General features: G+C 39.6%; 1 protein-coding gene across 3 annotated transcripts in view; it reads left to right on the top strand.

Moving 5' to 3' along the window:
- srpx (sushi-repeat containing protein X-linked) overlaps positions 1-16,842 on the top strand; it is a 74,132-nt gene extending 57,290 nt beyond the window's left edge. For all 3 annotated transcript variants that reach the window (XM_060833044.1, XM_060833042.1, XM_060833043.1), the window contains 3 exons: positions 6,354-6,487; positions 10,577-10,698; positions 15,326-16,842. In XM_060833044.1, the coding sequence (XP_060689027.1) occupies positions 6,354-6,487; positions 10,577-10,698; positions 15,326-15,506 (437 nt within the window). In that variant the 3' untranslated portion in view covers positions 15,507-16,842. The remainder of the gene's footprint in view (positions 1-6,353; positions 6,488-10,576; positions 10,699-15,325) is intronic.
- The last annotated feature ends 9,578 nt before the right edge of the window (positions 16,843-26,420 follow it).

Below are 26,420 nucleotides of genomic sequence, written 5' to 3'. Positions count from 1 at the left end.
ACTGAGCAGTTAGTGGATTTGTGTGTGGACTTAGTGTTGGTGGATGTCTGGAGGTGTCTTCACCCTACAGGCAGGGTTTTTACATTTTTTTCCAATCCACTGGTGAATGGATCCCTTATCCTTAAGGATAGTAAGTTTGTGGAGTATTTTTCCAGTGAATTCAATGCATTCCTAGACATTAATTCAGGTTTGGCTAGTAGCCTATCCGTCTTTTGGGAAACAGCTAAAGCTTATGCCAGATGGTTAGTTATTTCCTACTCTGCCTGTAGGAAGCGGCAGAAGGGTGAGCAGCAATGTCTCCTTGAAACATGGTTGAAGGCAGCCGAGAAGGCTTACTCTGACAGGCCCTCATTGGCCAAGCTACAGCGGATCACAACACTTTGTCTGCATTGAACTCCATGCTTATGCAAAGAGCAAAGAAGGAGCTTACTTTTGCAAAACAAAGGTTGTTTGAGCATGGTGACAAAGTGGGCATGCCACCTAGTATATCGTGCCAGGAAAAAGAGTGCCCCTCAATCCATTACATCGATCAGGGAAGGTGCTGGAAACCTAACCTGTGAATCTGAAAAGATTAAGATGGCATTTTGGAGATTTTGCTCTGAATTATACCAGTCTGAAAGTTGTGAGGATGGGCAGGCTTTTTTCAAGAATCTGGAGCTCCCAGGTGTGACCCCCAAATAAGAGTCCTTTCTGAATGTCCCCTTATCAGAGCAAGAGGTGCAGAAGGCTGTGAGACAGCTTCAGAGTGGAAAGGCGCCTGGTCCTGATGGACTTCCCAACAAATTCTATAGGAATTTATAAGCATATTGTCAGGCCCGACGCTCAATATATTCAATGACTTGTACAGCCCTGATCGTCTCCTGTCATCTCTAAGAGAAGCCAACATCTCTCTTATTCTTAAAAATGGGAAAGCCCCGGTGGACTGCGCTTCTTATAGGCCCATTTCACTTCTAAATGTTAATTTCAAAATCCTTTCTAAGGGTCTTGCATTTATGATGTAAACTGTGTAACCTGCTATTATTAAAGTGGGCCAGACAGGCTTTATAAAGGGCCACAGATCTTCCGATAATTTTAGGAAATTACTTAATATAATTCTAGCATGTTAGCAATAGTCTGTATTGGGATTGGTGATTTCTGTAGATGCAGAGAAGGTATTTGACTGGGTCAAGTGGCTGTACCTTTTTTAAACTCTAGAGCAGTTTGGCTTGGGTAAACCTTTTATAAGGTGAGTATAGATTCTCAATAGTGAGCCTCTTGTCGTGGTTCTCACCAGTGGTATGCGATCAAGTAATTTTAATATCTTTAGGGACAGTTGACTGTCCCCTTTCACCACGGCTTTTTACACTGGTAATCGAGTTGCTGGCGGAGACCATTCATAGGGATCCTAATATATTGGCTCCAGAAGTGGGGTCAGAATGACATAAGATTTCATTGTAGGTGGATGGTGTCCTCAGCTTTTTGTTCAACCCAGCAGTTTCGGTGCCTTGCCTGATACAATGTATCAATTCATTTGGCACCTGTTTTGGGTTACAGGATCAATTTTGCATATCAGAGGCTACACCTATGGGTGATCTTACAAAATTACCAGGTCTTGAGGGCGAATCTTGATTCGCTTTTAAGTTGTCAGAAAGGGTTTTCTGGATTTGGGTATGTTCATTACTCCAGTTTTTGATCAGCTATTTAAAGCTAATTTTGTTCATTTATTCGACAAAAATCAAACAAGATCTTCACAGATGGGAAGTGTGTCCGGTTTCTTGGTTAAGTCGGATAGCCCTCATTAAAATGAATATTCTCCCCCATTTATTGTACCCTATGTGAATGCTCCCCTTGATTTTCTCTAGGCCAGTGTTCAGGAGACTGAATAGCTGGTTCAGCTCTTTTATCTGGCATCATAAGAGCCCCAGTATTAAGTTAGTTAAATTGCAATTGCCTTACAGACTGGAGTGGGAGTGAATCACCCAGACATTAAGAACTATCAACTAAACTCGCTTTTATCTTATGTGAGTGACTGGGCTTGTGGGGACTCTTTCAATATGGTTAGATGTGGAAACCTCGCAGGCAAGATGTCCCCTTACTAGTTTGCTGTTCCTGGGCAAAATGAGGACATTTAAGGAATATTGCCACAACCCAATAGTTATCAATACTGTTAAAGCATGGAGGGCAATGCGGCAGAGGGAAGGCAATATTGCCAAAACATCTTTTTTTACACCTGTGGTTGGTATGCTGGGTTTTCAACTAGGTATAATGGACTCTGGGTTTAAACTCTGGGCAGCTAGGGGTGTGTCTTGCCTGGATGATTTACTTGAGGGGGGCACAATGATGTGTTTTGACCAGTTAGCTCGGAAATACAAGCTACCTAGTAAGGACTTCTTTCAAACTAGGGATTTCATTCAAAAACTGATCCCTACAAATCCAACATAGAGAAGAGCTGAAAATGTGTTGCTGGAAAAGCACAGCAGGTCAGGCAGCATCCAAGGAACAGGAGATTCGATGTTTCGGGCATAAGCCCTTCTTCAGGAAATAGAGAAGAGGGTGCTCAATCCTAAGAATACACTTTTTGTCAGCACTCTTTATCACCTTTTAGGGGGACCGGGAAGGGCAGCTCCTCAGACGAGACCAAACGGCTTTGCAGCGTGTGGGAGAGAGAGTTGGGCATTTAGATCTTCTCAGAGACATGGGAAGACATTTGGGAAAACGCGAGAAAGATCTTTATTTGCAATAGGACCCATGCTTTATATTTGAAGGTTCTCCACAGGATCCACTTGGCTCCAGATCATTTATCAAAATTTAAATCAGGAATATCTTCAACATGTCCCAAGTGCAAAGTGGGTACAGGCACTTTTACTCATTGCCTCTGGTCCTGCTGCAGGCTCTGAACATACTGGAGTGCTGTGGTAGGTGCAAATAGAGAGGATCTTGGAGACAAAGGTGGAGGTGGACCTGGTTTCTCCTCTTCTTGGGTTATTCCCTGTAGACTTGCATAAGGAAAACGTTTTCAACATTCTTACTTTTTGCGCGAGAAAGAACATTCTCTTAGGTTGGGTGTCTGAAAATCCTCTGGGTTTGTCGGGTTGGCATAAGATAGTTATGGAGCCTATCCCTTTAGAATTTTCTTACAAGTATGGTGCACCATAAAATTGAGAAATTGTCTAAGACATGGTGCTCTTTTTGGATACCTGGACACAGATCTGTCTGCCAAACTAATAATGGGTTTTATACAGCTGTAATGATTGGGTTTTACGTGTCTAATATCCAGATAGGGGGAACTGCGAATGTATGAATATGTGTAAATTAATGTTCTTCATGGTCGCGAGCTAGTGTTTTGTCTTGTTGAGCCATATAATTATTATCTATTAGTTAGTTGTTAGTTATTACTTATTTACTTACGTATTTAGTTTTTTTATATAGATTTATATATTTTTACGAGTGCAGTTTTTTTGTTCTGTCTTTGTACTATTTTGAATTGTATTGTTTTGTATTTGCTGTAATATCAAAAAATCTATTTTTTAATAAAACCGTGTTTTCAAAAATATTGTGAAAACTGGGTGGTATAGGCAAGTTGAGCCAAAGGGCCTGTTTCCATACTGTAGACCTCTGACTCTAAGCGATCATTAATAAACCACTAAAGATTCTTAATTGCTGGAAAATGGTGAAAATCACTTTCTCATCCTGCACTTAATTACAGAGTTGGCAAGAAAGTGTCTTGTCCACTCTCACCACTTCCGGGTATAGGAAAATCATGTACTGAAACTCACAACTGTTCAAAGTATGTTTTATCAGGTAACAAAACATAAGTGTACGAATTTCTCAAAAATAAAAATGAAATAACTCATATTTAGTTAGCGACTTGGGCTATCCTAAGTCAGTTCACAATCTTTGGATTGGATTTGAAATGTCCCTAATGTATTTCAATAGGTTGTATGTCAGGCAATTTATGTGCAATGAAATTTTGCAAATGAAATAATTTGCTCGTTTATTTTTTGCTGGTGTTGACTAGGTCAGCATGGGATTAAATTTTACATTGAAATTTTACTTTTGAGCGATTATTCTTGAGTTATGTTTATAAGGATTTGGAAAACTTTTTCAGAAGCCTGGGTTTGCGGTTGATTAGCCTGCAGTTATCATTCTGTGTCTCGCTTTTTCTGGATGTTGCAGTCCGTGTTTTGAGCGTGTGCAGACTGCAAATTGTCATAACCTATGTCAAGATAAGAAAGATCTTGCAATTGTATTTCTTTTTGTTAAAAACTCCCTTATGCTGCCTTCTCTGTTTTTAATGCCCATGTTATTTCAAAAGTGGCTGAAGAAAATGTATTTGAATAATTTCTTCCGGAAAATTCATTTAACTGTTATCGTCCTAATGTTCATATCAGAGAGAGGGAAGGAATTGGTCGGTCTGCCAGCCTAAGTAGTGTTTAAGCCCCAGTTTTTGCAGGATGTTATAGAAGTCTGAAATAATTTTGTATTACACACATTAAAGTAAATCATTCTCGCGCTCTCCTAACTGAGAAAATTTCTCTATTTGGATTACAAGTCTAACTGTTTAGATCACCTTACAAAGATATTAAATTCACTTTAAAAGTTTTTAAGCATGATTTCAGATTTACACTTTGAGCAAATGTGCTATGTTAACTTCAAAATTCTCTCAACATTGCACTGTAATATGGGTTGTGAATAAATCAAGTTTTCCTTTGCTAAAATCCTTGTATGATTTTTTTACTCTGATTTGTCTTAAAGCAATTGAAGTATGTATGAGAATCAATTGAAGAAAACTTCAGAATCTCTTGAGGATATCTCCTGCCTGAGAATTGCAAATAGAGTCATAGAGTCAGAGAGATGTACAGCACGGAAACAAACCCTTAGGCCCAATGTGTCCATGCCCACCAGATATCCTAACCTAATCGAGTCTCATTTGCCAGCACTTGGACCATTACGCCTCTAAATTCTTCTTATTCATATACCCATCCAGATGTCTTCTAAATGCTCTAATCATACCAGCCTCTACCACTTCCTCTGGCAGCTCATTCCATACATGCACCAGCCTCTGCATGAAAAAGTTGCCCCTTAGATCCCTTTTATATTTTTCCCCTCCCACTCAAAACCTATGCCCTCTAGTTCTGGACTCCCCCACCCCAGGGAAAAGACCTTGTCTATTTACCCTATCCATGCCCCTCATGACTTTATAAACTTTTATAAGGTCACCCTTCAGCCTCCGACACTCCAGAAAAATTAGCCCTAGCTTATTCAACCTCTCCCTATAGCTCGAATATTACATCCTTATTCAAAAAGGCTTGTTCTAAAGAAAAGTATGGATGCTGAGCCAAAGAAGAGGAGGGATGAAAATCCAATCAGTAAAGTGAGGCTTTACGAAGGCTTTAAAGAAAGAGAGTGAAGTGCACATGTGGAAGTGTTGAGGGATGGAACTCTGGAGCAAATCAGCTGAAACAAGTAAAGGATAATGGAGCACAGCGGAACCAGTGGCCATGGAGAGCAAGAGAAAGCTGCAATACACTGAATATTCAACAGCTTTGTAGCAGAATCTAAAATGGGGCAGGAATCTATGTTAGTGTGTTGATAAAGCCAAGTGGAGGAACAGAATTTGAAGCCACAGAGAATGCAACAGGGAATATTAGAGACAGTCCAACAGAAAACATTATCTATCTCTGGAATGGATTTTCTGTTCTCCCTCCAGCAGGTTTGAGCGTAGGTCTTATTTGAGATCTGTAGATCCACTGCTGTTGACTCACCTTGGCTGACATTTTATAGGAGTGAGAGCATAGGCAGTGCCATGTCCCCATCCTTTGGTCTATTTAGAGCCACTCAAGCGCCTCACTCTGTTGCTACTGGTACTTTATCAGTGGTAGTGTCCTGTGCTTGTGGAGAAACCACAAGCTTTACTGGGTGAATTGGTGTTTGGCAATAATGGTTCTCCTGTGCAGACTTGTGAACCCATTGGATGTGTTGGAATATCATGTTATTCTTTAAACCTTTTCCTGGCCTTTTGAACCTGGCTCCACATTGCTCTTGCTGAGACCTTTGACCCCAGACTTACTTGGATTCCTCAGTATAGTGGAACTGCCTGCACTCATTGCTAAAGTGAGTAATGCTTCTCCTTGTGTTAAATTATTGCAGGACCCCTTCGGGAACATGGGTGGGCTTCACACTACAGAATGTTTAGCCAGAGGTTAGGGGAATGTTGCAACATGTAAAATCCAACTTTTGTTAACAAATAATTGATATTTGTTCTATAAAGTACGCTTTCTAAGATTCCAGTGCACCAATTCTGGCAACAATGAGAGGTGGGATTCTTTTTGTTCACCTATAAACTGTGCACTTTGTTCTCCTTAATATTTCAGCTATGCACATTAATGTGGGTGTTACTACAGCAACAGCACTTCTGGATCAGTTCTATGAAAAGCGTCGTTTGCTGATCATATCGACTCCGTCTGGTGCCAACCACTACTACAGATTCCAGCTTGGAATAATTCAGGTAATGTTCCCTGAAAACCAGTAATAGACTCCTAAAGAATATCTCACAGTAATCTGGTTGAGGGAATTGGTTTAGCTCAGTTGCCTGGATTGTTGGGTTACAGGGCAGTGTGAAGCCACCAGCGTGGGTTCCATTTCCATCACTGGTTTGAGATTATCATGAAGGACTCTCCTTCTCACCATCTTCCCTTGCCCTGAGGTCTGATGGTCCTCAAGTTAAAATCACCACTAGTCGCTTCTCTGAAAATGTGACCAGCCCCTGTGATCTGGTAAGACTATGGCAACACATAACGACACAACACAGTCTGATTGGGTGAAGTTTTTTTGATTCAGTTTATATATCGTTCTCAGGTTATTGGGGGACCATTTAGCTTGGTCGGCCAGATGGTTGGCATGTGGATCAAATAGTGCCATCAGTTGGGTGTTCAATCCCCTTTCTAATTGAGGTAGATTCAGGTTGGCCTCCTAGCCTTACCCAAATGAAAAATCATGGCATTTTGCTGTGATAATTGTCAAAAATCTGTCACAGGGCAGAGAACAGTTTCTCCCTCTTTATCCACCTCCATGTGCCATAATAGGGTTTCTAGCTACTATTGTGTAACTAATCTTTGAGCATTTTGAATGTAGCTGTCGACTCCACTCCACAGATTGATATCAGGAGCTCACTGTCTAGATAATAGTCATCCTGGATCATTGTCCCATTATTTGAAGACAATATCAGTTGCTATATTATTGCAAGGCTCCTCTGGATGTTATCCATCATTAACACAGTCCAAAGATGTGCGGATCAGGTGAATTGGCCATGCTAAATTGCCCGTAGTGTTAGGTAAGGGGTGGATGTGGGGGGTGTGGGTGGGTTGCGCTTCGGCGGATCGGTGTGGACTTGTTGGGCCGAAGGGCCTGTTTCCACACTGTAAGTAATCTAATCTAATCTAAATTTAGAACATTGATGCTGATTTTATCAATGGAATTGTTTAAAAATCCCTCATCAATATATCTAAATAAGTGTAAATGCAACTTTTTTGGTCTACAAACTAAGATTTTTTTTTACTAACTACTATTCTCATTCTCCCATCATGTTGCAATGTTGTTCTTATGAAATTGATTAATTGCATTGAGAAGATAAAGTAAATCTGTTTTCAAACAGTGCTTACCAAGTCTCTGCATTTTTGTCAACTTTGCGTATAACCACAGAGCTGGAAGGAATAGTTGAGTTCAGTAAACATTCACTGACAATAAATTCTGATGGCAATATTAAATTTACAAACGCATTCAGAGAGCATCAGAAAGCATTAGTCTCAGGATGCAGATAATCAATAAGTTTTCTGTTATTAACTCTTGTGCCTGAAATCAACAGAATTCTAGCTTTTCATGGTGATTGCACTTTTGAAGTGTGAAATCCAAGTGACAATAATTATTGCCTATGTTCTTTTACCATAAATGATCCTGTGTAAAGCAATATGGGAGAATTGCCATTAAGGATGAACAAATATATGCTGAAGAAGGATAGAAAGAAACAATAAATGTGAGCAGGCACAGTGTAGAAAATGGTGTGCTGTCTTGGGACCTGGCTATAAATAGGAGATGGATTTATTGTAGAGGGCTTAGTGAAGAGAATTAAACATTGAAGAATCATGTGACTGACCTCACTGGAGAAAAGAAAATGGTGAGAGGATATATGAGGCAGATCTTTAAAGTAATGAAATGTGAGAAATGAATTTAGAACTTAAATGATGTCAAAGAAACAGAGTTGAGAAAAGAACATCTTCGTCCCTCCAGGAAGGTGGAAATGTGGAATAGACTCCAAGGTGAAAAGAAGCTGGATTACTATCTGTCAACATATTGCAATGAAATTAGAGTTCCTTAAAGTAGGTGGCAATGGGTTCTTGGGGAAGGAGGCGGGGGTGGGGGGGGGAGAGGGGGGGAGGAGGATGGGGGGGGAGGGCGGTTGGTGGGGAGCGGTGAGGTTTAGTCTGGAGATAGAAAAATTATAGTTTCACTTGGTTTGGAAAGGGCATCGTGGTCCAAATGTCCTTTTCTTGTTCTTGGCTACATAGTAATAACATTAGACATATAAATAATGATGGTCTGAAGGTAAAGCAAAAGTCGAGTTGCAATACATCTCTAATTTGAACCAGAAAAGGAATGCATGGGATGTATTTTGTCAGCATGATCTGTTAATGAATTTGTCATTTCTAGAGCAGTAAGTTATGAGGTCAGGAAAGGAAAAGAATACCATTGTCGGTCATCACAGATAATTCCACTTACTGAAAATAAATTTCAGTTTAAGTCTGATCTTGCAGGCTTTACCTGTTTTTGCTAATTATGGTTGTACTATACCAGCTAATGAGTAGTAGCTATTTCAGAGGACTAGAAAAACGCTTTAAAGGTTTGCTGTAAAACAAATAAAATAGAAGAGATTTATTATCAAAAAATAGCTAGCTCATAGTGGAATACAGTCTGCCTATTGTTTTAGGTTGCGTAGGCAGAATTAGAGGACAAATACGCAGGAAGCAAATTATATGGTGAAGTGATAGGGAAATAGATTATGATAATTCCCTAAATTTAATTGTCAGAAACATATGTTACAATCAAACATTAGAAACAAAATAATTGCAATACTTAACAATTCAGATATAAATCTTTTCTCATTTTGCTTTGTTTTGACCAAAAGTGAAGAAAAATGCCCTCTTTAATACTGATGTAATGGCATTTACAGAGAGGTACACAATTGAAAGCTCAGGCAGAGATGGAGCTAGTTGGGGTATGTATACTCTACAAGACCTTCCAGGCAAGTGAGGCACTCCTTCGTGTAAATTTTATGTTATAGGGTTAAAGAGAAAAAGGGAATCTTCTGAACTGGCATTCATGGAAATTATTTCCCCATTCTAGGGGTACATTTGCTTTATTGTAGTGTTGGATTTGGAAACACACATTCTTGTTTTTTTTCAATTCATTTGTGGGATGTAGGCATCACTGGCAAGACCAGAAATTATTGACCATCCATAAATACATTTGAGAAGATATTGTTGAGTCACCGTCCTGAACTGCTGCAGTTCATGTGTGCAGGTACATGTACAGTATTATTAGGAGATTTGTGCCAGGAGGTTTCACTCTGGTTTAGGGGTCACATGGGTGGAGGACACGCTTAATGGCAAATTGACTGGATGTCATCCTTGTAAAGCATAGGAAACTTTACCTGGTGGGCTCTAGGAGTGTCCCAAAGTTTCCTTACAGGGCCGACAGAACCTGTTGCCCCTTGTCCATAGATAAACTAAAAGGAAAAAAATACACTTATCTTTTTGTGCTTCTTCTCGCCCTTCCTTCTGTTGACGTCTTGGTTTGAGAGCTTCTCCGTGCAGATCTCTTGTTAAAATTGCCGTTGATACCATTGGAGCCCAACTGACATAAATAAAGAGCACTCCAGCTACAATCTGACAGGTCTATTTAGAAGGCAATTTAAGATTCCAAATCCCAGGGTGGCAGCAGGTTTAGTGTGGTCAAGTTACATGAATCAATTTAGCTGCCCTGGACCAACTGTTGATGTTAGAACAACCATTGATCAAGCCTCCTGGCAATATTATTCCACAAGTAAAGGTAAATTTGCCATATTCCCAGAGGGCTGCTCTCTTGTTTGAGAGAGAGAGAGAAAGAAACACACACGCAGACTGGTGGTAGTTTAACCTGAGGGTCACTGCACCTCAGGCAAGGGGTGAGGTTGAATCCTTCAAGGAGAAACCCCAGTCTTTACTCATCAACTGAAAACAGACATTCACTTTGAAAAACATTGTTCCTCTTATTTTCTAATAAAGCTGTCCAGTAATCAATCGCAAGCAATTCAAGTCCCATCGAAGAAACCTTCAATCCACCTCTCATTTGAATCCAAATAAACTTAATATCCAAATATACTTGGTCTAATGGTATGGGTGAAGCTGACAAGTCTGCATTTACCTTGTCTCCCTGTGTTGTTCTATGAAGATGGTGTGCATTTGCTCTCATGGAAAAATAATTTGACAGCATAAAGGTTTTAGAATTAGGATATGGATTTGAATTTTATCTATTGTAACATGTTTCATGTAATTCTTTGCAGCAAGCCATATGTGGCTTTGACTTGAGGCATGTGACAGTTATAGAACTAGTTGGTGTTTACCCCGTGCTAATAGGGAGAATAAGAGAAAGGTTCTTGTCACCGCCACTTGTTTTACAGCTGAGGTAAGACACAATTGCTCCTTGCTTCTGAATTTCATGAATTAAGTTATGTGCCAAAATTAAAATAGTTGCTGACTCTGAAGTAAGCTTAAGTTACACAATTTAAACAGTGTGATTCGATGCTTAAAAATTAAGGTATGAAATATTATGAAAAATACCATGCTTTTTTCCTTGGGCCAGTAATATATAAATGTAATGCTGTTATTTACTGTTAATAAAATTTGTTTCACATTTGTTACTAAATTTAAAGGTATGCACACTCTTACAGGACATGCAAGTTTCTTTCCTCTTTTCCCCTCTTGTCTTCAAACATCCACTATCTAAGAGTCAGGGGAATGTGTGCTCCCATGCTGCTGCTAGCTGGTTTCTAGGAGCTGCACAAAGTACACTCTAGTAAACGTTCTCTAAGCAAGCCACCTCACTGGCTCTTATTCCTTCTTGCCTTCTACAATGTGGAGGTCAGAACCAACTGCAACATACCAAGAACAATCCAAAAAAGTCTCCAGATAAATTGATGACAACAATCCCACTCCACTACACTATCCCTCCAGGAATTAACCTCCATGCACGATCAGCTGCTCCTATGGCCTTATTAAGTGAGGTGACCACTTCCACTGATCTGTCTTCATTTATTTCCAGATGCCTGTTCTTCTGGAGTCCCATTGGCAATGAATTACCATAAGGACCACTGCTGGATCCCTTTTGTTCTGATTTTTTTCCATTCACTCATGAGAGATGGCCATTGCTGGTTGAGCCAGCATTTATTTCCTGTCCTTAGTTGCCCTTGAGAAGATGGTGTGAGCTGTCTTCTTGACCCATGCAGTCCATGTGCTGTGAGTGGAACCACAATGTCCTTTGGGAGGGAATTCCAGGATTTTGACCCAGTGACAGTGAAGGAATGGCAAGATATCTCCAAATCAGGATTGTGGGTGGCTTCGAAAGCAACTTGGAGGAAGTGGTGTTCCCATGCATCTGCTGTCCTTGTCCTTCAAGATAGAAGTGTTAATGAGTTTGGAAGGTGCTGTCTAAGGATCTTTGGTGAATTTCTGCAGCACATTTTGTAAATTATACTCTACTGCTACTGAGCATCAGTGCTGGAGGGACTGGATGCTTGTGGGTGTACTTCCATCAAGCAGGTTGCTTTGTCCTGGATGGTGTCAAGCTTCTTGAGTGTTGTTGGAGTTGCACCCATCCAGAAAAGTGGGGTAGTATTCCATCACACTCCTGACTTGTGCTTTATAGATGGTGAACAGGCTTTGGGGAGTCAGGTGTTGATTTAGTTGTATAGTATTCCAAGCCTCTGACCTGCTCTTGCAAACCATTATGTTTATGTGGCAATTCCAATTGAGTTTCTGGTCAATGATAATCCACAGGTTGTAGATGGTGGGAGATTCAGTGATGGTAACACCATTGAACATCAAGTGGTTGGATTGTCTCTTTTTAGAGATGGCCAATGCCTGGTATTTGTGTGGCGCAAATGTTACTTGCCACTTTCAGCACAAACTTGGCTATTATCCAGATCTTGTTGCATTTGAAGATAGACTTCTTCTGAGGAGTCATGAGTAGTGCTGAACATCCCCACTTCTAACCTTATGATGAAAGGAAGGTCATTGACGAAGCAACTGAAGGTGGTTGGGCCTAGGATACTACTGAACAACTCCTGAAGAGGGGTCCTGGAGCTGAAGTGACTGACCTCCAACAACCCCGACCATCTTCCTTTGTGTCAGTTCTGACTCCAACCAGTGGAGTCTTTGCTCCCTGATACCAATTGATTCCAGTTTTGCCAGGGCTCCTTGATGCCAGACTCTATCGAATGCAGCCTTGATGTCCGGAGCTGTCACTCTCACCCAACCTCTGGAATTTGGCTCTTTTGTCCATGTTTGAACCAAGGCTGTAATGAGGTCAAGAGCTGAGTGGCCCTGGCGGATCCCAAACTGGGAGTCACTGAGCAGGTTATTGCTGAACAGGTGCCTCTTGATAGCATTGTTTATAACACCTTCCATCACTTTACTGAAGATCGAGTGTAGACTGGTAGGTCGTAATTGCCGGTTTGAATTTGTCCTGGATTTTGTATATAGGATATACCTGGGCAATTTTCCACATTGTTGGGTAGATGCCAGTGCTGTAACTGTACTGGAACAACTTTATTAGCGCTGTGCCAAGTTCTGGAGCACAAGGCTTCAGTGCTGTTGTCAGGATACAGAGCCTTTGCAGTATCCGGTGTCTCCAACTGTTTCTTAATTTAAAAAAAATCATTGATGGGATGAGTGTGTCATTGACTAGGCCAGCATTCATTGCCCATCATGAATTGCTCAGAGAGCAGTTCAGGATTAACCACGTTACTGTGGATCTGGAGTCACATGTGGGGCATCCCAGGTAAGGATGGCAATATCATGTGGAGTGAATTGAATTGACTGAAGACTGGTATCAAATGCTGGGGACCACTGGAGGAGGCTGAGATGGATCATCCTCTTGGCAGTTCTGGCTGAGGATTGCTACAAATGCTTCAGCCTTATCTTTTGCATGGATGTGCTAGACTCTTCCTTCATTGAGGATGGGGATTCTTGAGGAGCCTGCTCTTCAAGTGAGTTGTTTCATTGTCCACTACTATTCATGACGGGATGTGGCAAGACTACAGAGCTTAGATCTGATCCATTGGTTGTGGGATTACTTAGCATCTCTCTATGACTTGCTGCTTATGCTGTTTGTCACACAAGTAGTCCTGTTTGGTAGCTTCACCAGGTTATTAGTCCATTTTTAGGTATGCCTGATGATGCTCCTTGCACTCCCCATTAAATCAGGGTTGATCCCCCAGTGCCTCATGGATGCCCAGTCTTGAGTTGCTAGATCTCCTTGAAGTCTCTCCCATTTAGCATGGGTGATGGTGCCACAGAACACAATAGAGGGTATTCTCAGTGTGGAGATGGGACTTTGTCATAAAAGTGCATCAATCTTACTGATACTATCATGGGCAGATGCATCTGCAGCTGGCAGATTTGATAAGGATGATGGATGGATGTTTTTCCCTCCTGTGGGTTTCCTCACCACTTGTTGCAGACTCAGTCCAGCACCTATGCCCTTTAGGATCTGACCAGCTCAATCAGTAGTACTACGGCTGAGCCACTGTTGATAGTGGACATGAAAGTCTCCCACCCAGAGTACATTTTGCACCCGTGCCACCCTCAGTGTTTCCTCCAAGTGTTGTAACTAATTCATCAGCTGAGGGTGGACGGTATATTGTAATCAGCAGAAGGTTTCCTTCCCATGTTTAACCTGAAGCCAAAAGACTTCATGGGATTTGGAGTCAATGTTGAGGACTCCCAGGGCAACTCCCTCCTGACTGTATACCACTGTGCTGCCACCTCTACTGGGTTTGTCCTGCCAGTGAGGCAGAACATATACAGGGATGTGATAGTGTTATCTGGGACATAGTCATACTCACAGAATCACTTATTGCTTGACTAGTCTTTGAGCCAGCTTTCCTAAGTTTGACATTCGCCCCCAGATGTTAGTAAGGAGGACTTTGTAGGGTTGATGAGGCTATATCTGCCGTTTCTTTCCCAGTGCATTTATCAATGCCGGGTGGTCCATCTGGTTTAATTTGAAATAATGATTATTCACAAGATTCACTTGAGCTTAAGATGTATAGTAGATAAAATCTAAAGTTACGTGGCTATATTGTTGTTGTAATGGTACAGTGACTTTAAAATGTAATTGGGATTGACTGGAATTTTGATTTCTTTTATTAAACACAATAAAGAGAAAAATAAGCCACAATTAAAAGATTCTAATCAGTCTCAGATAACAACCTGTGTGCGTGTGACCATAGAGTATTATCCCTACCACTCATTCTGTTTGATCTCTTTGCAACCTTTGAAAGCATTAACTACACCACCCTCCTGTCAGCCTCCCTTCATTATCCTGCTGAATGTTACTGCCTTAGCTAGCTTCTGCGCTCCCCCTCTAACCTGTCATAGCCAGCCTAACTCCAGAAAATGCTTCTTTCCTGCCTCTATAATGTTACTCTGCAGACCCCAAGGGTCTATCATTGCTTTTCTCTTTTTAGATATTTTCACTAGATATTTTCTCTTGGGAGCGTATCTGAAGATGTGCCATCAGGTGACAATAATTAACACGACCTCTTCATAAGCTCTTTGGACCCCTTCACTATCTGTGCTATTAGCCTGATTGTCTGGCATTGATTCCATCTCTGGTGTTGATGCTCATGACTGTGCCATCTAAAGCTAATTCCTGTCTTCCTCAAAATAGCAACTGCATAATAGTATTCTGAAGCGAATTTTTATCGTGCTAAGGGGACTAGGGAACTCCAGAAATTCTGCATTGCCTTTAAAAGTTCCCATACTCAGTGCAGTCTTAATGCAACAAAAATATATTTTTGGCATGGGATGAAATTATTTTAAAAATGGTAGAGTCACATACTCAGGGAAGATGATACGTCAGGTCTAAAGTTAATTATTCAGGGTTTAGCCGTTTTTATGGCTAAGTCTCATGCCAAACCTGCTGAGCACTCCTGTTTTGTTTTTGTTTTAAGACATGCTGATGTTAATCCTGGTGAGTCAATGTTCTCATTCAAATTCTTCCCATCATGTATTTTGTTGTTGGTTGGTAGATTGCTGCTTCGGATTTCACAATCGAGCTTCAATATGGTCCTTATTGACAAGTACGGTATGGACAAAGAGCGTTACCCTTTCCCAGTCACAGCTGCTGAGCTCTTCACATTGATCGATACATTTTCCCTACGAAAAGAAGAAATCAAGTTGCAAATTGAAAATGGTCAGTCATGCAATTGATTCCTGAAGCTCAGAATGATCCTCCAATGAAATTGCGGTTTATTAAGTGCATTTTTATACTCTCTACACAAATATTGAAATGCTATTAATATATAAAAAGTGCCATACCCTGGAACTTTTTTGTTTAGTTTTTCAGAGACTTTTGCAACATTATTTTATTGTTATGAATATATAAGGAATTGTGCATGATATAATTTATGTTGCTCTTTCATTTAAAACTGTACAACAGGTGTCCTAGAGTTATACAGCATGGAAAAAAAACCTTCTATCTGATCCACACCCATCATGTTACCAAACTAAACTAGTCCCACCTCCCTGTGTTTGGCCCTTATGCCTCCTTACCTTTCCAATTTATGAACTTATCCAAAAGTCTTTTAAGCGTTGGAACTGTACCTGCTTCAGCCACTTTCTCTGGCAGTTCATTCCACACACGAACCACACTTTTTAAAAAAAAAGTTGACCTCACGCCCTTTTTAAATCACTCTCCTGTCATCTTAAAAATATGCCCTCTAGTTTTGAATTCCCCCATCCTAGGGGAAAATAAATTCCTTGTCATTCACCTTATCTGTGCCCTTCATGATTTTATAAACCTCAAACTCATCCTTCAATCTCCTGCACTCTAGTGAAAGAAGTCCCACCCTTTTCAGTCTACTTTTTATATCTCAAATGCTCCATTCCTGGCAACTTCCTGACAAATCTTTTCTGAACCCTCTCCAGTTTATTAATATTTGAAATAGTGTGCTAGGAAAGATTTACCTAAGATTAGATATATACCAGAATTATTTATTCTATTGTTTTCACATCTTTTAAAAATTAATTTTATGTTAGTGCAATAATGAGCAATTAGTGTTGATTCTTGTTAACAGATGCCACTTTATCTCGTTGCTGTCGGTCTTTTCTTCTGCTGGTTGAATCCATTGATTTAACAGTATATCGCTGATATTAAGTTCTATTTACTGCATATTGCTGATTTTCATCCTGACTATTGTATAGAAAGTGGAGATCCAAGTTTTCTGAGTACTTTCAGTGCTTTTAGAGCCAGGTGACATATTTCAATGTAAGTTTAAGATGGCAATAATTACTTTTGCTGGGTGTTAGAGGGAAGAATAGATGTAATGAGCACATCAACTGGTAGTCTGAATTTTCATATAGCAAATGCCTATTGGTGAGCAATCCAATACAGTTTAGTTCAGCCAAGCCATATGATATTGCATTATATTAGTTCATTTTCTGCATGAACATAGTAGAAATGGATGCAAAGGTAATCTTTGTATTGAAGAAATAATGCACAATAATTGGCATAAATGTAGTCACATTCTCTGTGTGTATGTGTTGAAACAACCATTCAATAAAAGAATTACAAGTTGACAACATTGTGGAACTCATTACTGTTGTACTGAGAAAGATTCACAATTCACATTCATAAGGTTAATGCCCCAAGGGTTTAAATATGTATGAAACAGAGCTGAAGACATTTCATGGAGAGATAAAAGATGACAGTGAAAATAAAATTGAGAAAAATGTATCTTTCACATCAAGCACCAGCTACTTTGCAGGTAAACAAAGTAATGCCAATAGACTGGTGTCTTCAATTAACATGTTATCCTTTCATTTATTTATAATGCTATATGATCTGTTAGTTGCACTAGGGAATGGTAGTCTTTGTTGTTTAAATGTCTAAATTTATTCCACTTGCATATCTAAAGACTGCTGTAGTTGTCTGGATCCTTCACAGACTTGTACTGTAAATCAATAGTCATAAAAGAGCTAGACACTTCGAAGAAAATCCCTCAGTGAAAACGCTTTAGGTAGCTCGAGGAGGATTTGAACAGTGATGTACTGGAGCTGTGTGGAGCAGAAGTTTGGGCTTTATGCCAGTGTGGTAAGCAAATGAACTTGACTGCCCATTTATTCCAGTAATTTCCTGTTCTAATTGAATGTTGGAATGGTGTAAGGCAAACCATTTTCAGTTGCTTCATCAATGACCTTCCGTCCATCATCAGATCAGAATAGGGGTGTTGACTGATAATTACACCATGTTCAGTACTATTTTTGGTTCCCTTCAAATTGTAGAATTGTCACAGAACAGAAGGAGGCCATTTGGCTCACTATGACTATGCCTGCTCCCTGAAAAAGCAGTAGCCCTGCCTTCTAGGCTTAGCCCTACATATTCTTCCTTTTCAATTTATAAAGCAATTTCTTCTTGAATACTTCAATTGAACTTTCTCCATCAAATATTATTTACTAGAAACCTATGTAGATCAGCCATATAAATACTTGGCCTTTCAATTGCTTTTATCGTCAAAGTAACTCACCAACTGCCTCTCCCCCCACTTGCTTGGATGAATGCAAGTCTGATATCGCTGAAGAAAATTGACACTATTGAGGACAAAACAGCCCACTTGATTGGCACCTCATCCACCACCTTAAACATGTCCTCCAACCATGTAGAGTGGCGGCATAATGCAGCATTGACAAGCCTATACCTCTCCCAGAAGGTCAAAGGCAGCAGATACATCTGGTAATTATCAAATGCAAGGTCCTCACCAAGCCACATGCCATCCTGATTTGGAACTGAATCACCATCCATTGTTGCTGGGTCAAGAGCTGGATTTCAGGCTGGACAGTAATGTTGGACTTTAGCAACTCAAAAAGTTTACTTCCTCAATGGCAATTAGGGATCATCAACAAATGCAGACCATGTCAGTAATACTAACACTTTTTTAAAAAAATGTCGCTAAAAACATGTTCTAAAGAGCAGTTATATTGACTTTAAACATGAACTCGGTCTCTCCCCAGATCCTGTCAGATCTGCTGTCTATTCCCGTAATTTGTATTTATTAATTACTGCAAGTTTATTCTTTCAAGCCACATCAATGAGGACTAATAATTAGTGAAGTGAAGGAGGCAAATACAAATGTATTAATGTAAATTTTTGTGTATTATAGGATCACGATCACCACAGTGGATGGTGAGGTCTTGCTTACCTAACTTCAAGAACTTTCATTCGACCAAAATAATTTATTTTAGACTTAATGGTGGACAGGAGAGGATTGTGGCTAATAGAACTGCTTTTGGTGTTTTGCAACTTTTTTAAAAAAAATCAGAAACAAAGATACTTGAAAAGGGAGGAAGCAAAGGGAGTTTTGGGAGAGCAACCACATGGCAAGGTCAGAGACTGAGGAAGTGCATAAGACTGGGAGATTGGCTTTGTATGAAGCAGCTAACAAGTGTAGTTTCACAGCTGTCCAACTGAGAAATTTCATAAGTTCTCTGGATATAGGGTTTCACCAAAATACCAAACAAACAATGCAGATTCATAGCTCCCAATCTAACCTGGGAGGTCTAATATCCAGCTCACTGCAGCTGCAGAGGTATCAGTGATTTTAAAAAAGTCACGACCTGAAACTACAGGAGAATAGGATGGCCTTTGGTAAGTGATTGATTTCAAGACATATAAAACTTCTAAATCTTATTCTGCTTTTATTTGAAAGTCTATAATAGTGAGTAAGGTGAGTTTTTTTTATGTTTATACTGTGATCTGTCTCTTGATTGACTTTTAATATTAACGATTGGTATTAAGTTATCCCAGAGCAGTCGTTTTGTGCAGTAAGACTGTTCATGTTGCGTTTTTGAACAAAGTGTATTCTATTTTTTGTAATTTCTGAGTCTATAGATTGTTAAAGGGGCATAAATGGCTGATAGTAGGGTGATGTGCTCTCTTGACAGATGTAGGAGATCAAGGAGAATTTGAATGTTCATCGAGACTATGTCTGTAGAAAGTGTGTTTCAATGCTAATCCTATCAGACCACATGGATTGGTTGGAGAGCAATGAGGAGTTAACAAGAGCAAGGGGCATGATTGTTGGCAGTTTCAGGAAGGTAGAGAAACCATAGATACTGTCAGGTAGATGGTTGAATGCTAGGAATGGTAGGAGCGGTCACCAGGTAGTGCAGGGGTCTCTTGTGGCCATCCTCATCTCAAACAGGTATGTTGTTTGGATACTGTAAGAGGTGGGAATGGCCTCTCAGGTGAGTATGACACAGACAGGGTCTGTTTCCGTGCTGTATGACTCTGACTCTATTGACTTATTAACAGCGCAAAGTTGTTTAATCAAAATCAGTCTGTCATGAATCTTGATTTGCATTTGGAAATGCCAAACTACTACACTAATTAAAAGATTACGATTGTATTTTCCATTGTTAGCTCAACTGTGCGTTTACTGTCAGTTGATTGAACACAAAATATACTGAAGCTCTCTTATACTGGGATAGAACATAGCACCTGTTTGTGACCAGGAAGTTAAGTCTCACTTTTATACACCTTCCGGGATGGAGTGGTTTATAGCTGTTTTTGCTGCTATTAGGTGGGGGAGGGGTGTTGCACAGAAAGGAACCTTACAAACCCTAGCTTGACATGCATCTTTCTGATTGGAGTCAAAAAGTGTGGTGCTAGAAAAGCACAGCTGGTTAGGCAGCATCCAAGGAGCTGAAGAATCGATGCTCGAGCATGAGCTCTTCATCAGGAATGAGGGAGGGCCAAAGGGACCTGAGAAATAAGTGGGAGGGGAGTGGGCCTTGGGGGGGGGATGGTAGCTGGGAATGCGTTAGGTAGATGAAGGTAGTATGTCGGAGTGGAGGGCGGAGTGGATAGGTGGGAAGGAGGATGGCCAGGTAGGACAGTTCAAGAGGGTGATGCCAAGTTAGAGGGTTGGATCTGGGATCAGGTGTGAGGAGAGGAAATGCCAAGATAATATTTATGTAAAAGGTACTGTGCTTGGGCTGTAGAAACAGGACTGACTTAGCTGGCAGAGACTAAGTCAGTCTGCTTCTTGGATTGAAATGAGCAATTCTGCTGCTGCTGAGTTTAAATCTGGAGCTGGGTTGAGGACTGCGAAATTCTCCAAATGGCTTTCCCTCTGGGCTCCCACCCCAACCACAATTCATAACTAGTTCAGGGCCATTTTTAGGTGCATTATAAAATAAATGTATTGCTTTTATTGTACCATTAATTAATAATACTTTTAAGAACGGCAGAGACATCATAAATTTAGCTATTTAAATGTGAAGTAATAACAAAATTTATTTTTACTTTTACCTGGATGACTTGGCAAATATCTGATTTATTGATGATGCTGAATTGATTCCAAGTTAATCAGAATGAGTTATTGAAGAAATATAATAACTTAAATATATTTAATATTTAATGAAAATAGTTAAGAATAATAACCTTGTTCACTTTTATTAATACAGCTGAAAATGTCGATCAGAACTTCATAATAATAAATTGGACATATTTAAAACCTTGTAAAAATGATTGTTGGTCCTTAGATGAAAGATTTACAGTAAGTGGAAAATCACATTGGAGGTTCTGTCTGTCTGCAGATGTAGTTTTTTTTTGAGAGAAGTAGTGGCTTCTACAGCACAATGTTTCAACCTAGTTTTGAAAAATCTTAAAGGATCAGAAACTCAGTTTGAAATAGAGTCTGTCACATTATGACTCATCATGTCTATGCCATGTTTCTGCAAGAGTGACTCAGCTAGTTCCATGCTCTACATTTTGCCCATAGCTTTGCAAGTATTTTCCTTCTGATTATTGTCCAATTTCCTTTTGAAAGGCACAATTAGGGTTGCTTTTAGTCAGAAGGTGTGTTTTAGATTCTAACTGCTTGCTTCATATTATCTTTCCTCATGTTGCCTCAGGTTTTTTCACCAGTCACCTTAAGACTGTCTTCTTTAGCTCTCGACCCTTTGCTAATGAAGGAGTTTCTCCCTGTCTACACTTCAGATCACTTATGATTTTCAACCACTGTGAAGTCTCCTCCTTCTGTAATGAGAACAGCCCAGGTTCTTCAATCTGTTTCACATAACTGAAGTCATTTATCTGTGGAAACATTCTGTAAATTATCTATGCATGCTGTCAAATGTCTCCTGTTATGAAGTCTGTTGAAACTATCTTCCGTAATTATTGTGCTGAGTATTAAAAGACTAGAACAGTATTCCAAGTGTTTAAGACAACAGTTTCGAACATGGCTAAACATTTGCAATGACTGTACCTTATGTACCCCAATATCATTAGAATGGAATCACCCTATCTGGAAGTACCCATCAAAGACAATCACCTTGGAGAAATGAGAATGACCACATCTGCTGACCCTTACATGCATTATCCCATCAGCTACTCGGTGGGGACAAGCCATTCCACATAAACACTTCAGACATTAGGCTGCAGTGAGAAAGGAGCTCATCCAGATATAATCTAATCATCCCAACTATGAAAATAGGAAGTGCTGGAGAAATTCAGCAATTCTGGCAGAAACTGTAGAGAGAGAGAGAGAAATAGTTAACATTTTGGGTCCAGTGACCCTTAGTCAGACTGACGACAGGTAGGAAATGGTGGTATATATACTGATGATTGGTTGGAGATAACAGATAGATGGAGACAGTGCCCAGAGAGAGAAAAAAAGAAAGCATGTAAAGGGATTTTTGATAGTAATAGAAAAAGAAGAGGTCATAATGGAGACTAAGAGTTCTTGAAAGTGGGTTGGCTGAACCAGAATAACCCACTTTGGACAGTACCTGGTACATAGAGGTGGGTTACAGACATGGACAGAGGTGCTTGTGCTCTGGCATTGTTAAATTCAATGTTGAATCCTGAAGGTTGTAAGATGTCTAAGCACAAGCTGTGATGTTATTCCTCCAGCTGGTGTTGAACTTTGTTGGAGCACCGCAACAGGCCTGAGATAGAAAGGTTGGCATGGGCATACACTGTTGAAGTTACAGGCATCATCATGAAGTTGGAAGAAACTTGCTGTGACCATCTTTGGGGGAATGATAAGGTGGGGAGAGGGGATATTTTTATGATGAACCAACAAATCTTTCAGTTTAAGAAGCTGTTTTTTTCTTGAGGGCACAGAATAGAAATAGAAGAGTTGCCATAGAAGCAAGACCCCTGAGTGGGCCACTATCTCTGAGCATTCTGTGAAGTAAATATCCTTTTTATTTTGACCATTTATTCATCTCAGGCAGTGAATCAAGAATCAACCAGCAGCTGCTATCTCAAGAACAACATAAAAATTGATTGATATCTTTAAATAATTTCGTTGCTGAATTCTGAGGGGACCAACAAGGCCTGAAACCATCCAATCTATCAATTCACAAGATCTGACTAAGTAAAACTCTTAATTCATTCTCATATGCATGCGAGTTACTAAATGGGTGTGTGAATCATTAGGCACATGAAATTCAGAGCATCTAAATTATTTTGTTTAGACTTGGTGTCACGTAGAGGAAAAATTGTTCTCTTTCTAAAAACCTAAAAGGAAACCTATCTGTGTCTTACAGACACCGCATGTAATTCATTAACTACATATTTTTATAAACATATCCTTTTCAAAAAAACTTATTTTCGTCAAACAAGGAGTGGGAAAAAAAGGGAACAAATCTACCCCTTCCCCTTTGTTTTATTTTACCTGTTCTCATTATCCTACCAAAATGTGTCACTAAATAATATCCCTATGCATTAGGTTTCAGCTGCTCCAAAACCATCATCTCTTTAAATCCATCACTATTCTTCTCAGAGTTCATAATACTCCCAAGTGCGTCAATCTGATTGGCTTGCTCAGCCATTTCCGAGAGCTAATAAGAGAAAACCACATTTCTGTGGGTCTGGAGTCCCATGTTGGGAATCAGTGACCTCAGCAGATTGGTTTCTGATCTGTGAAGCTTTCAAGCCAGCAGAGTTTGGATAGAAATCTTCCGGTTATTAGAACAGAGACCGTTTAGGCCAATTCAGTTGTGACAGGTTCGTACCACGAACTTGGAAAGGAATCATAAAATTCTGTCCACAGTCCAAGAAAATTAAACCACGTAGCAGCAGGGGAACACCACCACCTGTAAATTCTGCTCCAAGCCAGGCACCATTCTGGATCTTAATTCCATTTCTTTTATTGTTCACGAGCCCAAGTCCTAGAACTTCCTTCCTTCTAGCATTGTAGGTGTTTCTGCACTTCAGGGACTGCAGTGCTCAAGATAGCAGCTCACCAGCACCTTCACCAGGATTATTATAGATGGGCAGTGGAATGTGGCCTATCCAATGGCCTATGAATGAATAAAGAAAATTCAAAGATTCAAAATTCTGACATGAAAATATTTTGCAAGTTAGAAATATTTTCTGATCGATTTAAAAGAAATAACTTCATATGAGCATCTTGTTTAATTTTACACAACTAATCCAAGTTGGACTGAAGGGTCTGTTTCCCTGCTGTACATCTTTATGACCCTAATCCCTAGCAGAGGATGTGTTGCAAAAAGCAACTGCAAATCCTGCAAAATCTGCAAGAAAAGCATTAAATGCTGCATGTGAATGGCCAGCTAAGCAGCATCTCAATGGAAAAGTTTGGTGTAAGTGTTACAACTGAGGTAATTGGGAAAGATAATGGACTATTATTATTTATCACAACAGCAATTGAATACAAAAGTAGAGAGATTATACTTTAGTTATACAGGGCATTAGTGAGACCATATCTGGAGTACTGTGTACTGTATTGGTCACCTTATTTAAGGAAGGATGTAAATGCATTCAAGGCAGTTCAGAGAAGTGTTACTAGACTAATGCTTCAAATAGATAGGTTGTATTCGTAGGAAAGGTTAGACAGTCAAGGTTGGTATCCTCTGGAGTTTAGAAAAGTAAGAAAGAGGTGACTTGGTAGAAATGTATAAAATGCAGAGAATGATATCTATACATGTGGAAAGGATGTTTATGGGAGAATTCAGAGCTAGAAGTCATTGTTTTAAAAAACAAAGGTAACTAGTCATTAAAACTGAGATTATGCATTTTCTTCCTCTCAGGTTTGAGTCTTTGGAACACTCTCCTTGAAATTCTGGAATCTTTGAATCTTTTTAAGGCAGAGGTAGACAGATTCTTGCTCAGCAAGAGGTTGACAGGTTAGCAGGGGAAAGTGAGAATATGGTTTTAAGTTCACAATCAGACAAGGCTGGCAGAACAGGCTCCAGGGACAAGTGACCTACTCCTGCTCCTGATTCCTATGCTTGTGTGTTGGTGCGGTGTAATGATTCCTTTCCTATCCCACTCCTTTGCTGTTCATAACAGAATTTAAATTAATAAAGGTTGGTGATATTGCTAATTATTTGCTATTGGACTGAATTTAGTTCAACATCAGATTTGAGTCAGCCAGGTTCCTTCAGTTAATAAATAATAATTAGTTTATTACAAACAGACTTTCCTCAAGCGAAGATGATCAGATCAGGCATTGAATGGTGGAATGAACTTTATTGGCTGAATGAACTTCTGCTTCACTGCCTTATGGTCTTATAGTCTTATCAAAAGGTTTAGATTGTATAACTATGTACATAATTACAGTGAGAGTTAACTACAGAAGAAAAGGATTGTTCATGGATCATTTAAAATGCTGATATGTGGCTGCTGTCAATTTGCACTGACCAGTTATTGCCATGGAGCTGACTTCCTGGATCAGGATTGGTCATGATTAGATGGATTCTCTTTCCTGGAGACAGGTAGATTCCAAATCATCTTTGGGAACCCTCCATGAGTGGTTTAGAGGCCCTTCCAGTTTTCACACTTTGAGTGAAGTTCTGAAGAGAGGGCAGAGTGCTGTTGCTCTTCAGGTAAGTTCTCTCAGATTCTCTTGTCTCTGCCTAATATTACACCCACAAACTGAGTCAGGTTACCCCTCAAGTATTGTAGATTAGCTATTTCCAGTCAAACAGTCTTCCTTGCGAATGCAACATTGTTCCTTTTGTAGCCAGTGACTAAGTATCCTTTTTAACAGTTCACAATATATATGTGCCGGTTATTAATTATTATTTGGATTACATTCATAATATTCACAAACCATATCTGGGTGATATTACCTTCGAATCTGCAGATTTATATTTCCTATATATTTACAAAGTTTTGGTGCACGTGCTTGTGGTAATCAGCTGATGTCAACTTATTTTATGAATCAAGTTTTCTGAATTTAGTCTACAGTGTAGGAAAGTTCATGCTTAATCATTTATTTGTAGTTTATGTTTGTGTAATGATTAAGTAATCAAAGCATATTAGTCAGTGAACTCCTATTCCATTCTTAATTACAATCAATATAGGAAATTATTACCATGTTGTTTGGCCTTTATCTTTCCAAAACAAGGAAATATGCCATACAGCCCTAGGCTTGTGCAAAGCTGTGCTTGTATAATTTAGTTGGCTCCTGTTGTTGCAGAGTTGAACAGATCTGAGTCTAAGACCATTATACTCCCTATTAATTAACACTCATCAGTCTACTCACTACCTAAGACTCAAAGTTGTTTGGAGAGAATTGTTGTGACATTTCAATCTTTCAGCTCTATGCTCTAAATTTGTTTATTATTTTAACTTATGGTGGATTAAATGGAAGCAGTCACTGTCATTCAAATGATATAAAAATCCTACGTATTGCTCTGAGTCTGTTCCCAGTTTTTGTAGCTATGTTGTTCTTTTGACTCATTTTTTTAGGGACATGTATCAATTTGATGTGTCGTGCTGTATTTCATAAGTGCACCTCAACTTTAAGACAGGCTATATATAGGAATTGATTAGGGAGTCTAGAACAATGAGTCACGATTTAAGGATATGGGGGAGGTCATTTAGGACTGAGATGAGGAGAAACTTGTTCACCCAGAGAGTGATGAGCCTGTGAAATTCTCTGCCACAGAAGGAAGTTGAGACCAAAGCATTAAATGTTTTCAAAGAAAGAGTTAAAGTTCTTAGTACAAATATATCAAAGGAAATGGAGAGAAAGCAGGAACACGGTGCTAGTTGGATGATCAGCCATAATGATGTTGAATAGGAAAGCAGGCTTGAAGGTCCATTTTGTACACATTTTATTATTTTTTAAATTAACTGGAAGCACC

Source organism: Hemiscyllium ocellatum, chromosome 12, assembly GCF_020745735.1.
Source record: "Hemiscyllium ocellatum isolate sHemOce1 chromosome 12, sHemOce1.pat.X.cur, whole genome shotgun sequence".
NCBI classification, from domain to species: Eukaryota; Metazoa; Chordata; class Chondrichthyes; order Orectolobiformes; family Hemiscylliidae; genus Hemiscyllium; species Hemiscyllium ocellatum.
Note: the sequence above shows the minus strand (reverse complement) of the source record. Positions and strands in the feature narration are given on the sequence as shown.